This window comes from Nuphar pumila, chromosome 14 (assembly GCF_984573655.1).
Source record: "Nuphar pumila chromosome 14, dmNupPumi1.hap1.1, whole genome shotgun sequence".
Lineage (NCBI taxonomy): Eukaryota > Viridiplantae > Streptophyta > Magnoliopsida > Nymphaeales > Nymphaeaceae > Nuphar > Nuphar pumila.
The window spans coordinates 12,865,257-12,881,178 of NC_143262.1; the positions used below are offsets into that span (position 1 = coordinate 12,865,257).

At 36.5% G+C, this 15,922-nt stretch overlaps 1 protein-coding gene across 1 annotated transcript; it reads left to right on the forward strand.

Annotated features, from left to right (window-relative positions):
* Window positions 1-4,411: 4,411 nt before the first annotated feature.
* On the forward strand, window positions 4,412-12,407 carry LOC149816411 (uncharacterized). Its single transcript, XM_089987144.1, has 4 exons — window positions 4,412-4,812; window positions 7,593-7,811; window positions 10,320-10,539; window positions 11,932-12,407. The coding sequence occupies exons 1-4, from the start codon at window positions 4,688-4,690 to the stop codon at window positions 12,196-12,198; spliced, it is 831 nt and encodes a 276-aa protein (XP_089843270.1). The 5' UTR covers window positions 4,412-4,687; the 3' UTR covers window positions 12,199-12,407.
* Window positions 12,408-15,922: the final 3,515 nt, after the last annotated feature.

A 15,922-nucleotide genomic window follows, 5' to 3' on the forward strand; every position in this document is an offset into this window, starting at 1 on the left:
AGGGGCATCCAAACATAGCCAAAGACGCCTAGGGTTTGCTGGAATATTTAATTTATACTTTTGATAATTTTCAGAAACACTGTTATAAAAAAATTATTTTCTAGGCGCCTCTTTCTGGGGGGGTTTCAGAAAAACTTTTTGAAATGGATATGGATAGGCGTGTGGGTTGGGTTTTGGGCTTTCTAAGAGTTGATCCAAAGTCCAAATAACCTAATTGGGTCGGATATGGATTCGATCCACCTCGAAATTCGTGCCCAAACACTGAAATAGCCATAACTCTCTCATTTTAACTCTGATTTTTCTGAAATTCGAACCATAACCCCTTACTATCAAAATACATCTAAACATGGGTTTAAAACCTTAAACTTGATACAAAATGCATGAAAAACTTGTTTACATGATGTGCATTTCATGCATCATCAGGCGGCTGCGGCGATGGTGGCAGAGAGGTGAAGGAGGAGCAACAACTCTCTTTGAGGCACATCATGTTCAGGATCGTCGACTCCGCGTAGCTGTGGAGCAAGAGGGAGGAGTTCGTGAGGCGGTGGTGGAGGTCTGATGAGATGATCGACCACGTCTGGTCGAAGAAAGAGCTCTCTGCCGAGGAGGGTTTGCCGCTAATTAAAGTCTCTGAGGACATCTCCGATTAAGGTTTGAGCTTCATCATTTTTTAAATGGGATTTTTTCACTTGTAATCATTTTTGCTTTGTTGATGGCCGTTTATGTGATCAATAATATTTTTCTTTTCATTTTTGAATGGTTCAAATAGAACTTTTTATTAGCGGTTAAAAATATTCTAAGAACACGCCCAATTTTGATTGGTTGTTTTGGTGTGTTGATGCTTTATGTAAATATTTTTTTGCAAACTTGGTCTTTGGAGGGTTTCTTACCCAGCGGGGGGGTCTCAATGGAGCCTAAAGGTTGCATTTTTTTTTCTGTAAGGTTGTAATTTTTTTTTTCAAAAGAAAGCGTAATTGCTCTGTTATTTAAAATTATGCTATTTAGTTCATATGCTATTTACTGTTACTATGGACATCTGAAATTTGATTCCAAGAAAAAATCCAGATCCCCTATAGATAAAATGGACAATATGCCACTTGAATGATTGGTGATGCAACCAGAACACTTTGAACACGCTTTGGTTTTCCTACCTTAGTCTTCCAGTCATTATAGCAGGGACATTCTCAATCGTGGTCAAATATTTGGCAGCAGGCAGTGGCACTTTCTTGCAGCACATGATGTAGTAGAACACGCATGGCTTTCAATGATGTGTTTTTGAGCATCTAGTGACATCTACTCATTAGATCTTGTCAAACAACTTGCGGGATTACACATTGAAAAAACATTGATCTTGGCAGCAAAACGTTGATGCTTATCTACCGGATGCAAAGCAAGCACAATGTGTGTACCTAGAGTGGCCGACTGCTTTCTACATGCAAGCAGTTGCCCTTGCGAAGCTTGACATGGACAAGGATGCATCAGATATGCTCAATGAAGCTGCTGGCTTAGAAGAGAGACAGAGAGATAGAATTTCACATAGCTAGCAGCAATAACCATTGGTTTTCTCTTTCCACTCCAGTGTAACTTGCATCAATTTGCAATTATCAGACAATCACCATATTGTCATTTGAAATTAAATTTTTAAAAGAATATATAGATGAGGATGTTTGTTCCCTTGATGCATTTAATTTTTCATTTATGTAGTGCAATACAACTAAACATATAATACAACCATGTGGCAAAATTTACATCAAATCAAGTGACACATAACTCAGGATTGCCTTCAATGAAGAGGCTCATGAATTCATCCCTATCAACTGTCGCCTTTTCTATCAGAAGTGGTGCAAGTTTGTGAATAATGTCTATATGGGTGGTGATAATATGCCTTGCCCTTGCATATGCTTTCTCCTCCAGCTCCCTGACCTCTGCATCAACATCAACAATTCCCATAGAGTAGTCCTTTTGGGAAGACATCTGCACTTCCAACAAGCAAAAACCAAAGTGTTTTATGGTATCTCATCCAACCGACAATGTGCAATGCATAAAATCCTCCCAATGCCCTAAAATAAAATCCAAATCCAAATCAATAATTACATGCTAGCATAATCATAAAAAAATCATTTTCAGAAATACATATCCAAAACCTGGCATTAGTGGTTCAACATCATTTTCATACAATACACATATCCACAGCTTAGTGGTTCAACATCATTTTGAGAAATCCAGCAGATGTTGGCATAATCATACATTTTGGCTATGGCAAAAAAAATCATAGTTGGATGATAATTCCTTTTAGCTGTGAGAAAAAGTGGCATGATTGGAAGGTTAATGTTTCAACTTGTCACCTGATGGGTATCATTCAAGGGAGCAAATAAGAAAGCCAATTGTAGATATTTATCCTATGGTAGTAAATGTTGATGCCAAATTCATATTTGGGGCAAAAATTCAATTTCAAATCCATATTCTGGGAAAAAAATCTTGATTTTAGATATAATTTTATAATTGGATTTATATCTGAGCAAAAAACCATAATAAACTTATTGAAACATGTAAAATGGTGAACGAATCGGGTCATACAATCCAAAATGAAGTAATTCGACCCATTATCCATGATTGTCCAAGTTGCCTGCACATCATCATCAAACAACAGGCATTTGGAATATAGCATCTGAGTACATTGCAAACAAACATTGGACTTGAAACAGTTGTTACGAAACAAATAAAACAAATGTTTTGTTCCGTCTTTTTTGTTCATTTCGTCCAATCCTGAACAAGCCATCAAACATACCCTTAGAGTTCTATTGTTCACTCTCATCAAGAGATCAAAAAAAGCAGGAAGCTTCGAATATACCATACAAAGCTACATTTGCACGTTCCCTTCCACACCATTCCTGCTTATAAGTAATCTCCACACCTTCCTCATACATTAACAATTTGTCTTAGGGTCATGTTTGGGTTATCATATAATCTATCATGAATGACACCTGAGATTCACACAAAAGGGATGTCCTTCGCTCGAACAAAACCCCAAAAAATCTAATTAAAATCAAGCATGTGAAATCATGTTTATTTGAAAAAAAATCTAATAAAATACTGATATTATTTAAAAAATAAAATTAAATACCTAAATGCTAATTGAAAAAATACAAAAAAACCCTAAAACCTAATTAAATATTTATGCTATTTAAAATAAAAAATCTAAACCTTAATTCATAACAAACATCATTCATATATATGCTAATTGAAAAAAAAACAAACTCTTAAATTTTAAGTTTCTAACTAAAATCAAGCAATTGGAGTTATGTTTAATGTTGATTGAAAAAAAAAAACACTTAAATACCTAATTAAACAATCATCTCATTTGAAAAACCTAAATTCTAATTAAAAAAAAACACAAAAACCCTAAACCCTAAAAGAAGCACAAGAAGAAGACAAATACTGTCCTAAATTTTATGAACTTAACTTCCGATACAAATGGCGCTGACCCAATTATGGAAGACCTCCGTCTGTATCTGTTGTCTCAAGGTGTCAACATGAATCCAAGTGTTGCAAACTCATATCCAAGTCTAATGTCCCAATCATTAGAAGATGATTAATTGAATGATACATATCCAAAAGAACCGGATCCAGTTCGGCGTTGGTTAGAGCGAAGCAAGGATATGAGCAAATTAGCAATGACAAACCTGTATCGACCAAGGTCTATCCACTCAAAACAAGATCCATTTCATAAAGTAAACCAAGTGGATTGAATCCTTCAAGCCAAGGTTCAACCGCCCAAACCTAATCCATTAAGGGCATTTTTTGTATTAATAAAAATTCATAGGTTCACCTTCATGAATGTGGCCTACTACAAAGGTATTTAAGAAATCCTACGTGTTATCCAAACCCTGAAAAAGTTTTATCTAAAAATAGAGTTTAGACTCTAATAAGCTTTTTTGGGTTTCACAAAGCTTTTAGGAATTCTAAGTTAATTTTAATATTTCTTTAATATTTTTTGTTATTTGTATTTATTAATTATGAGCCCAAAGAATGCCACCAGTGAGTTTCGAACTTTATACATCTCCTCAACTTACTTACATTCATTAGTCGTCCCAACCAGATAAGCAAGATGTTTTAAGAAGAAGTCCAATTATGTTTTATAAGCAAGATCTTTTAAGAACTTAATATTTGCTAATTCACAATGCACTAAAATACTTATAATAAAAAACCATATTTTTGTGCTAAAATAAACGTTCCAATATACGATTCACCCTAGTAGACATTTTTTTATTTCAAATACTTTTATTTTGTTTTTTCGGATATAATAATTTTATTTTGTTTTGAAGAGAACTACACACTTTTTATTAGGGACGTAGGGCAGATATATTCAATAGTATTTTTTTTTTAGAAAATTTTCTTGGTTTTCTTATCTCTTTCCCCCTTTTCTCTCTCCCTCTCTCTAGGGTTTCTGATGAAAAAAAGATTAGGGCAAAACAACTAAGAACGCGAGTCTTTCTAGGGTTTACTCCCTTCGATTGTGTCTCTTCTCTCTCTCAAACCCGGGGAATTTGGTGAGATCTTCTATGATGGAGGAAACACCCACGATCGGTGAAACTGCAGGAGAGTTGTTGATCGATTGAGGGGTTCGTTTGATGCTGGCGTCGGAGATACGAACAGGAGTCACCGATCGTTTCTTCGAGGGGAGAAGATGCCGAGGACGATCTCCCGATCGCCATATAATAGGAGGAGGCACTCGCCCTCCCCTGTGAAGCACAATAGCCGGAGAAGCCGGAGAGACCGGAGCCGCTCGCCGTATTCTTATTCCCATAGCAGGTGGGAAATCTTCGGAGTGCAATGCTTTTTCTATTTCTGATTTTTGTTTACTCTTGTTCGATTTTACATGTAATTCGAGGGCGCGCGTGCGTGGTTGTTGGAGCATGTATGCGTATCCATACGATTGTTTTTCTTGTTAGGTCGATTTCTGCAAATGGTAATTCTCATAATTACTCATGGTAATGGGACTTTGATGTTGGGGATGATTGGTTGCAATAAAATGGAGTTTGGATTTGTCTTTCGAGGAGTATTTGTTCGCATGTTGAACGCGAAAAATCGGTGCCCATTTGGTGTTGAAGCATCTTATGCAGAATCTACGATTATTAGAACTTAAAGAGAATGTGGTACATGTAAGCGATCGACTATCTCCCAGTTGATCTATTCCTGTTTTGAATTCCTGTCATCTTAAGGGGTGTTTCGAGGCGCCTGTTTATCCAGGTAAATAGAATAAGTGGGATATTGCATTGTGAAGTATGACTTCGTCATCCTGTTTATCCCATCATCTAGTTGAGTGGTTGACCCAAGCATTGTGTTAGCGGGTAGATGTTTTGGTGCTATTTTCTGATTACCGACATTGTCTTGATGTTTTTGCCCTTCTAGGAGTGATCAAAATGTTTCGTACGTGTTCTTGGGTTTTGTTGTTTCTGATAACGGAGTGAAAGTTGATGATGAAAAGGTGATGGCTATTGTTCAATGGCCATCCCCCAAGAGCATTAACTGAGGAGCTTTCATGGACTAGCCACTTCCTACCACCATCATGCAAGAAACAATGATTGACCTCTGCATTAATATAGTTAATGTAGGAATGTAATGAAAAACTAAAGGTGCTTTTGATTTATTGAGGTAAAATTCTATGAAAAAGAAGATCTCGGGTTCAGAATACAGGCTTTAGTTCCACATATAGGTATGTCTGCTCTAGAACACAAAGTGTAATTGATCAGATTTGCGGTCTCCTTTGAGCAAACCCTTATGATACTAGACCTCATGCTTTTCGTGCATGTTACCCATTTTCAAATTAGTTTATTCTACTTCGTTTGACATTGCTGACTAGTTGGTCAGGATGGCCGTTGAATGTATAGGTTAGAGTTGCTTGATTATTAATTTTGAGAATATGATACATGGAGATGAAAGTGATATCTTCTTCTTCTTCTTATCTCTCTGCTCTCATACATTTCTTGTTAAAGCAAAATCAAGAGTAAATTGGGAAAAATAAGAGCTTTTTCCCCTCTGATGATGGTATTTTTTAACTGCTAAGACAAGTGATTGTTTGTGTTCTTTTATTCATTCTCAACTTTTTCTTTTTTTGGCTTGCATACATGAGGGTACATATCACCACATTTAATTTCTTTTCATGATTCAGTTATTGCTAGATTCTAATGGTTAATTTCTGTGTAGTCGTGTTTTTTCCCTCAGCAACATAACGTCCAAGTATTAGTGCAGTATCATTAGCAGGATAATATAATGAAGAAGAAGACAGTGTTGAGTTAGATCTGGGGATGCTGGCAAGTATCATCGACTGGGTTTCTGTCTTTTCTCTGCCTTGCTCATTATTCTATTTTTAGAGGAGATGTCTTTGTATGTGGACAGAAACTGCTTTTGTACTTACAACCAATGTTGTCTGTATCAATACTTTTTAGAAGAACGATACAATACACACTAGTATTGCAATACGAGTGTATGCTGTGTCTATCGTATACATTATAATATATGTACCTATACTGTACCATACCGTACGATACACCTTTGGTGCACTTTAAAATGGCCTGAATCATAATTTTTTCTTTTTAAAACCTCTCAAAGGCCGATTCCCTCATTTGTGTAGAGGCCATTAGAGAGATACACACCCTAAGAGCCGTGAGAGTGATTTGGGGGCCGATCTGTGTGCAAGAGAGAGGGCTTTTGTCAAGTATAAAAGTGCATTTCCACTATTTTTCCATTCAAGGAAGTGGGCTAAGGTAAAAAACCCTAGTTTTTGCTTTTTATTGAGTTTTTTTGAGGAAGATGGCATCAAATGATCCAGCATGGCAATGGGACACTCAAGTAATGGTGTAAACCGATTTTATGGTTGCATTTTGTGCATTTTATCATTGTTTTGTGTGTTATGATTTTTTAGTTTTTTTGCCATTTTTTTCTGATTTTTATTTTTATTTTTGAGGTTTTTATTTTTTTTTTTCAAAATTTATGATTTTTTATGATACAATACATATCTTATTTTGGGCCCGACCGATACGGGTTACGATACAATTCTTACAACCTTGCTTACAACTTTTACATCTTTAACTTACATTGTAATCTTCCTTTCTCCATGATGGCCAGTCCCTCTATAAAGTAATTAGGAATTGCAATAGCATATGAATGAGTCTAGTGGTGTATCGTTTAAGCATAGAAAAACATTCAAGAGAACCGAAAGAGTTGTTATAATATATTTCTCTGATTGTAATAAGAATGAAAATAAGAGCAATAATGATAATATTAAATAACGATGATGATAACACCAACAAACAAGAACAAGGGCAGAGCTTCCCATGTTCATGGGAAGCAAGCAGGTAATGCTTGCAGATCAATTTCATGGATTCTGATTGATACCTGCTGAGGATTTGGAAACCTGGTGTGATAAAAGATGGAGCACATTGGTTAGCATAGCATGATATAGAGGTAACTGATCATGATTTGTATGAACCTGTAATAGCAGAAAATGATGTAATGGTGGATTTGGCTTTTGAATTTGTCATCTTGCACAAGTAGTGTTATTAGCTAAACTATTTTGTTTTCATATACAGGCATAAAAGCCGCTCTCTTTCCCCGAGACGGCGCATAAGTCGATCACCGTCTATTAGGCGGCGTAAAAGTCGTTCACCGACACCAAGGCGGCACAAGAGATACAGAAGTAGGAGTTCCACAAGGTCTCCTATTCCAAAGTCTCAAAGCCCCAACCTTGGGTCAATAGAGCAGAAGAATGCAAATGAGAAACTGCGGAAAGAAGAAGAAGAGAAGAAAAGGTATACTACTATCACATCCCCATATGCTTGCCAACAAATGGTTTTTGGGATTCTATGGAATTTGCACTGTCAGGCCTGTTGGTGCTAATTGCGGTTTCTGTGTCAATAGGTATACTTCTATCATCTTCTATAGATATTTGATTTAGCTTAGGATTATTATATCTGGAAATTTGTATTCACATATATTGCAAATACAGTAATGCATTAAGAGGTTTTATCAAGCATCAATTCTTACCTTTACATGGAATAGGTTTTCATAACTTCTGATGAGATGCACCCTTCTTAGGCTCAACTTTTGATTTATTTATGTTCACTGAATCCCAAACTTGTCTGATGAAGTTAATCTGAGGTCCTGATTAATGTGTATATGGTTCACAAGCTGAGTCTTTGATCCTAGCCAAAAGATCCACTATTCCTATGGGAGGCTTCAAAACAGTTAATATCATATGCTAATGACTTGAAGCTAACAGCTATTGTTGGCTTCCGGTATTCGTTTTCTTGAGCAGCTCCCTCGTGTTCTCTTTTAGAAACTTTGCTACACAGCTTTCTTGTTTACTGTAATGAATGGAAACAAAATAAATGGATGCTTAGCTTCTTTCTTTTATGTTGCTGGTCTGTCAACTGTTGTTTGTTACCAAAAATGTACCTCGTATCTGTTGCATGCAAACAAGAGTTGTATTTTCTTTCTTGTTGGGCAGATTTTGGTCATTGTTCACAAGGCAATTTCCTAATAAATGTTTCACCTGTTTGTCTAAAATCCTGCTGTTTATTTTCCAAAATTGTGTTGGTTTGTTAGGTGTGTTCCCACATTATATATATATATATATATATATATATATATATATATATATATATATATATATATATATATATATAAAGGTGTGTTTGTTACTGTGGGATCTGAGATCCTAAGACCTGATGGCAAAAAGCCCCTCCACCCTCCCCACCAACCCAGGTTGAATCTCAGATCTTCCCCCCTCTCCCTTTATCTCACAAAAAAAGGATCTCAGATCCAAGGTAGCCTCAGGTCTGAGATCCTCTGCTTGATACACCTCAGATATTGGCTTGGGACCTGTGCCACATCAGCACCACCCATGCCACCTCAGTCCTCGGAGGGTATCAAATGCACCCATGTAGAATCTGTTTAAATTCTTCTATATTCAAAAGCTGCATGTTCTAAAATAACAAATTTAAACCATTATAATTAATATGTATTCAATAATAAATCAGTTTAAATTTTGAAAGTGACACAAACAATGACAAATTTTGGAAAGAAGAAAAGCAACTAGAGAATAAAGGACCAATTTCATAAACATCCAAATGATGTTGGGGAATGGAAGTCGGCTACATCTTATACAGTAATGTGTCCATGAACTGTTGGTGTGTCTGATCTGATGTCTTGACATATAATGAGACAAATACCAAGTGCAGTGGTCCAATTCATATAGGTTATTATCAAGTACAGTCCACATAACTGATTTTTTACAACATTTGCTGGGTTATTGACCTCGATACTAGCTTTCAGCAAATTTCTAGGTTGTTATTGGCATGCACATGTTGTTGGCTTGAAATGAAATGTGAAACCTTTCCTTATGAAATGTTTCTTGGTTAATGTCTTGCTACTTGAAGTTTAGAAAAATTAATGCACTGTTTTGAAAGCTCTAAGTAGACATCTTCTGTTAAAATCAGATTTTATTCTATAGTTGGTTCAAAGTCTCTCATTGATCTTTGTTACAATGTCTGCTGAGGTGCCTCATTAAGAGAGAGTTTTGATTGGAATTCTTTTATTTCCTAGTGTCAAGAAGTATTTGACAATAGGTTAAATTTTGGAGTCAATGGGATAGGATTTGTTTACTCAGTGAGGTCTTGGTCTTTCTGGTGGGACCTTAGCAACTTTTGGGGTACATGAAGATGGAAAAGTCTGTATGAATGACACTTTTCACACTGGCGCGAAGATCTTAGCATATTTTACTTTTTACTCCAGCATGATCTTAGGATATTTTTAGAATCTCTCTTTATGCAGGAGTAGATTTTGCTAATCTGTCATGTAGGAACTGGGATATCATCTTACATTTCTTTAAAATTTATTAAAAACTTTTGCATCACAACTCTGTTTTCATATGAGGACTGAAGTGTTTCCATGATTAGTTTTACATACCTGCAATAGATTACTTGACATTGTTCTGCGCAGGCTTTTCTGAAGGAAGCTACTGCTATTATTCGACTTGTTATATTTGATGATCCAATTGGTGCCTCGTTTATCTACTGTTCACCAATTTGAAAATTCATTTGTTTGGATCAGGAATCTGTTAGAGAGGTATGCCTTAAAAGCATTAGCTTGTATTTAGAGTCATGATAATAGAGGGGTTAATTTTCATGACAGGCAAAGGCTGTAACCTGTTGATTATTGTTTGCTTGTTTCACTTTGAAGAAGCAATCGGAATGTGTGCTGTAGTTTCTGCTGTAGAGGCCATTATTCCTATTTAAATTTGCTTTTGTTTCTGTCAGGCGTCAGCAAGAAGCAGAATTAAAGCTATTAGAGGAGGAAACTGCTCGGAGAGTGGAAGAGGCTATTCGGAAGAGGGTTGAGGAGAGCTTGAACTCAGAAGAGATCAAGCTAGAAATTCAAAGGCGGATAGAAGAAGGCCGGAAGAAAATGCTTGAAGATGTTGCAATTCAACTTGAGAAGGAAAAGGATGTTGCTCTAATTGAAGCAAGACAAAAGGAGGTAGTATCTTTTAATCTATAAACATCTCGTTCTTTGTTTTTTGATCTCTGAAATAATTGTCACTAGAGCTACAGCAGAAGGGGTAACTTCTACACGAATTCTAACATATATCGTTGGGGAAAGTAGGAGCGCTAAAGGCGTAAACATTTATGAACTAACGAAAGATAACTTGTACTTGCAAGAAAGCATACAGAAGCAAGCATGTCAGCAAGAGTGAACTTTGATAACTTGGTGCAATTTTCATAGTGCACAATTTTTATTCAGTTAGGGTTCTCGGTTAAAGATCATAATGTAGGCTCTTCACCTGGGCCATCTGCTTTGATTTTGAAGCCCCTAATTCCTTTGAAATGGTCAATGTACTGTTTCAGGAGCTTTGTTTTTGCCTGTAATGCATGCACCTTACCTTTAGTTGCCTGTTGCAGGAGCATCTGCTTTTAATGAGTCTAAGCTTAAATATAAAGATAATTGTAATTGTAGTTCATGTATTGCATGTGCTTTCCCCTGTAATGCTTGTATCTTACCTGAGTTGGTATATGAGGAATGCATGCATTCATTAGGACTCATTTTCGTTAGGACACTGCAAAAGGTCGTAGTTGTGTGTGTTTTTTGCTTAATCTGAACCTGTTGACCTGTTTATGTGTTTTTCACTGCTTATTTACTAAAATATATGCTTTATATCGAATTGATTTGACGAAAAAACTTGAATCTTTGTCATCAAGTTTTACTGTGTTATTACTATGATAAACACATCTACATGTTCAGATTAAGCAAAAGCACCTGCAAGTATGATTTTTTTAGAGGGTCCTAACCAAAAAAACGGGTCCTAGCAAACACATGTACATGCACACACATGCATGCAGGAACACATATATGCACATGCACACACATGTATATTCCAATCAGTTTTTTGTTGGTCTGTTTAATGCCTTGCAAATCAGGCACAACAAATGGTAATTTTCATTGTTTATTTAGTGATGTTTAAATTTGGTAATTCCAATGTTTAATTGTTTTTTCAAGAACTTTAATAGTAACAGACCTTATTGCACCAAAATTTCATGATAAAAAAATTGGTCTTTTCACGATAACTTGTGCCAATGAACGTTTTCTAATACATGAACCATGATGCCTTCATTTGTGGGTTCCAATATAACACTTGTAACTATATTCTATACACTGTTATTGAATGTGAGCCCGTGTATGTGTCTGTTATCCTTACCTGCTCCACCTATATCTGTGTGCCATATTTTCACGATACAACATATTTCTTGTGATTCACACGTTCTGAATACAGCATGTTTCTTGTGATTTGTTACTGAAAGTTTTCTATTTCTAAGGAGATATCTTTTAGAGGTTTTCAGTGTATTTAATAATTGTCCTTGGTTGGATTTGCAGGAACAAGCACGAAAGGAGAGGGAAGAGCTTGACAGGATGCTGGAAGAGAACCGGACAAGAGTAGAAGAGTCACAGAGAAAAGAAGCCTTGGAACAGCAGCAGACAGAGGAGGAGCGATTCAGGGAGTTGGAGAGGCTCCAACGTCAAAGAGAAGAAGCTATGAGGAGGAAGAAACTGGAAGAGGAAGAAGAACGAGCAAATCAGATGAAGGTGTTGGGTAAAAATAAATCTCGCCCAAAGCTATCATTTGCCATTGGCTTGAAGTGACGAGGTTAGTTCTTTGTTTTTCGCCAAAGTAAGCCTGTTCTGTTGGGCCAGGCCTCATCAATGGGCTTTGATGTCATTCCTGCAAATGTATTCTGAAAGACATCCATTTATCTTCAGAAAGTTCCAGATGTATGGCCTTGGCTTAGACACAAGATTGACATTGGTTTACTCGGGACTAAAGGATGATATTTATGAATTCCTGTTCTTAATTTGGGTATTTTTTCCTTTGCCATCTTTGGTTTCGTGGTAGAACTGTTGGTGCTCTGGAGGGTGTCCTTGAGATCTCATCCGTTGGCCTTTTGAATCAGACATTTTTTCGTACAAACAACTCACATGATGTATGAAATGAAATCTAGATCATTAGGTCTATGGGGTTTGAAACTTTCTGCAGGGAATGCATACCTGTCATGGTCAGTTATCTCAGAAGTTTGGTCACACCATTTTACAACCCAAGGGAGAAAAATGGCCTCAGGCTTTCCTATACTAAAATAGGGGTGTGGATGTAGATGCCTTTCTCTGTCACAGAAACTTGCAATTGGTACGGGAAAGACCTGGACATGCTTGGTCGGGCTTCAGAGTTCTATAAAACTACATGGGGACAAGACTCTGTCCACGCACACACACACACACACCAAATGTAAGTTAATCTTTATTTTTTGAGAATATCATGAACATCAAATAATAATTTCAAAGTTGAAAATTGAAATGTAGTATATCTCATGTCAAATTAAAGAAAAAAAATGAAAATGACTACAAAAGAAGCCAGCAATCAAAACTGAAAGTATGGCAGGCAAAGCCAGCACGGCTAGGTCTCTGATCCTGGGGGTGGTTTCTCCATATATATATATATAACATTAAGATCGGAAAAGAAATAGATGTCTTTGTTGCATATTTGCACAATGCCAAGTTTTGTAAGCACAAGTGTTGGAACAATAAGTACAGTTGTAAAGGTGCTCAATGTTCTCATAATCACGGCCGCGTTCTTATAGTTGGTGATTTGGTTTTTATGTTTGGTTTGACTTGCCTACATCTGAATAGCTTTTGAGACTACCTCAAACAATGCAATATTTTGAAAAAGTTAACAGACCGTGACAAGATCGTGCTTTGTTTGATTTTAGTGTACAGTTCCTTTTTTATTCTTTGTATTTTCATGAGCTTTGTGTGGTTTCCTTTATTTTAACTTATTTAATGTGTTTATTTTAACAAGATTTTCCTGTTTAATTGAAAATTTATGAGTCATGGTCTATAAAAAGATAAAAATGCTGTTAGATTTTTTTCACTATTGAACGACATTGAATCCGATACTCAGTGTGTGATCCTTTTATCACAAGATCGAAGCTAAAAACTATTCAGTGGACAGCGGGGAACATAGTTTTTTTTTTAAAGTCCAGCTGGGGTTACGCAGACCCCTATCAGAAGAACAGCTGCAGAGGGATTCAATCCTGGGCCTTCAGCTTGACATAGGACCCTGCTTACCACATGGGATACGGCCTATCAGGAAGTGAAATGGATACTAAAAGCGTGGCATGAAGCAGAAGCAGGGAAACAAGTGTTAACAAATAGTATGAAGTGTTAAATGAGATTTGTTATGAAAACGTGTGAGAATGGAAAAAAGAAATAAGGGGAAAATGAGTTAAAAGGAAGAGAAAGCCAAAAAAATAAACAATAACTTGAAAAACACAAAAACCAAGGAGAAAACGAAGGGCAGCAAGTGGAAAGCCAAAGGAAAACGAAAAACATGCAAGAAGAAAGCAATTTGAGAAGCAAGTGGAAACCATGCTTTCCCCCAGATAGGGAAGTGAGTTTCCCTCACTCTTCCTCTACAAGCGTGGTATTTTACGCTTCGAAAGTACAATTCTGGGCAAGCACACTTCTCCCCTTAGGTAGGTGCTTCCAGTAACTATTATTCGTGGAGTTTTACACCAGAGACATATAGATGGGAAGTACACTTGCCTAAGGAAAACTCACTTCCTATTTGTAGAAAATATGCTTCCCACTCGCTTCCCCCTTCCTTTTTTCTTCTTTTTATCCTTTTTTTTTGTGTTTTCATGTTAATTCTTATTTTTTCTCTTTTCATTTGTTTTCTTCACTTTTCCTTTTTCTCTTCTTGCACATTTCCACAATTGCTTTCAAAATAAATCTCACTTCCTGCTAAACACTACTTTTTAAAACTCGTTTTCCGCTTCCGCCTTACGCATCGCTTCCTGGTAACTATGGTCCTTGGTTTCTCCTTGTTATCTGAAAAAATAACAAGTAATGGTTTATCATTGTCGTATGGTCTGCTACTGGAAAATGGGTTTCAAGTGTGACCCCCTAGATAAAGGTTCGAGTAAGATGCAACTTTTACCCAGCCTGAGACTGTTCTAGCAGTTAAGTGGGTCGAACTAGGCTCCCCCCGCTAGGCCCATTGGGTTCTTGCAGGTTCAGCCAGAGCCCAACATGTCCTATTCTTGTAGTTAAGGCCTGAAACATGGTGCATATATAAGCATGAAAATAGCAAGTTGGGGCTACCGTTATGCTTCATAAATGCGCCAAACTGCTCATAACTTTGCTCGATTTGGCTCGGTAATGAGCTTGCTCGGTGCACCCTCTTTTTTGTACACAGTTTACTTCTTAACTGATTAATGAACTGGTAGGGGTCTGCCTAACCCAGCTTGACTATAAAAAAAAAGCGCTTGCTCGGTATCACAAAACAAGCTCGTATTTATCTCGTAACTTCTGCATCAAGCCAAGCTTGAATAAGAGCTGTTCAGCTTGGCTGAGCTTGTAAAGAAAAAATTGTGTACCTTTTTTATAGCATACATATGTTTTATAAGTTACTAATTCATGTAAAAGTGTAGCTGAATTTGTTACTATGCATACTTAGATCAATGCAAGGAGCAGTGAGATTATTATTTTTTAAATCTTATACTTTTGGAGTAATTTACAAAAGGCCATCGAATTTAGAAGCTATTTACAGAAAACTGCCCAACATTTTTACTTATTACATTTAACATTACTTTTATAATTTATGTTTCAAAGGCAAGCTTGGTCTTAAAAGGCTAAAAGCCATTCAATTTACCTTTGTTTGGACAAAGTGGATAAAATGCCCTCACCGTCGGTTTCTTTAATAAAAGGGTTAAACAAGAACTTCATTTTATACCTCGGGTGGTTATTTGAACTTAGTACTGACACATACTTTACCATTGAGCTATGCCAATTCTCTCCACATGGTGTGATTCCCTCAATCCTCCTTAGAGCTCAGTAGAACGTCATGTCTATTCATGTCATGTTGTTATAGCCATGGATCTATATATAGGAATCCATGGAAGGATTGAGCTTAACTCCACCATTAACGTAAAGATAATACCCCATTAAACTTTATAATCCCCTCCATAACCATGTAGATTAGGTTACATGCATTACTAAATAATATTAAATAATATAATTCAATTACATAAATTATCTTAATGAGCTCTTGGGGTTTTATTTGTGAGACCTTATGGCCACACTGGATCCGGTACCTAGATCCAATAGAGGTTTCATCATCATAAAAAAAAAAAACAATTGCATAAATATTAGCGACTTAAGTTATTCTTTTGCACTTTTGTATATACTCATACTTCGATGTTAGTTAGGATCCAGATTCAGATGTAAAACTCTGAAACCAAACCCGAATAATTAAATTTGTCAGATTAGAAATGCTTTACCATATCCGACTAAATGGAAACAAGTCGTTGGATAT

Excerpts from the sequence above, each read along its gene's own strand:
- LOC149816411 (XM_089987144.1), top strand. The coding sequence starts at position 4,688 with ATGCCGAGGACGATCTCCCGATCGCCATATAATAGGAGGAGGCACTCG. Across the intron at positions 4,813-7,592 it reads TATTCTTATTCCCATAGCAG|GCATAAAAGCCGCTCTCTTT; the intron begins GTGGGAAATCTT and ends TTTCATATACAG. Across the intron at positions 10,540-11,931 it reads TTGAAGCAAGACAAAAGGAG|GAACAAGCACGAAAGGAGAG; the intron begins GTAGTATCTTTT and ends TTGGATTTGCAG.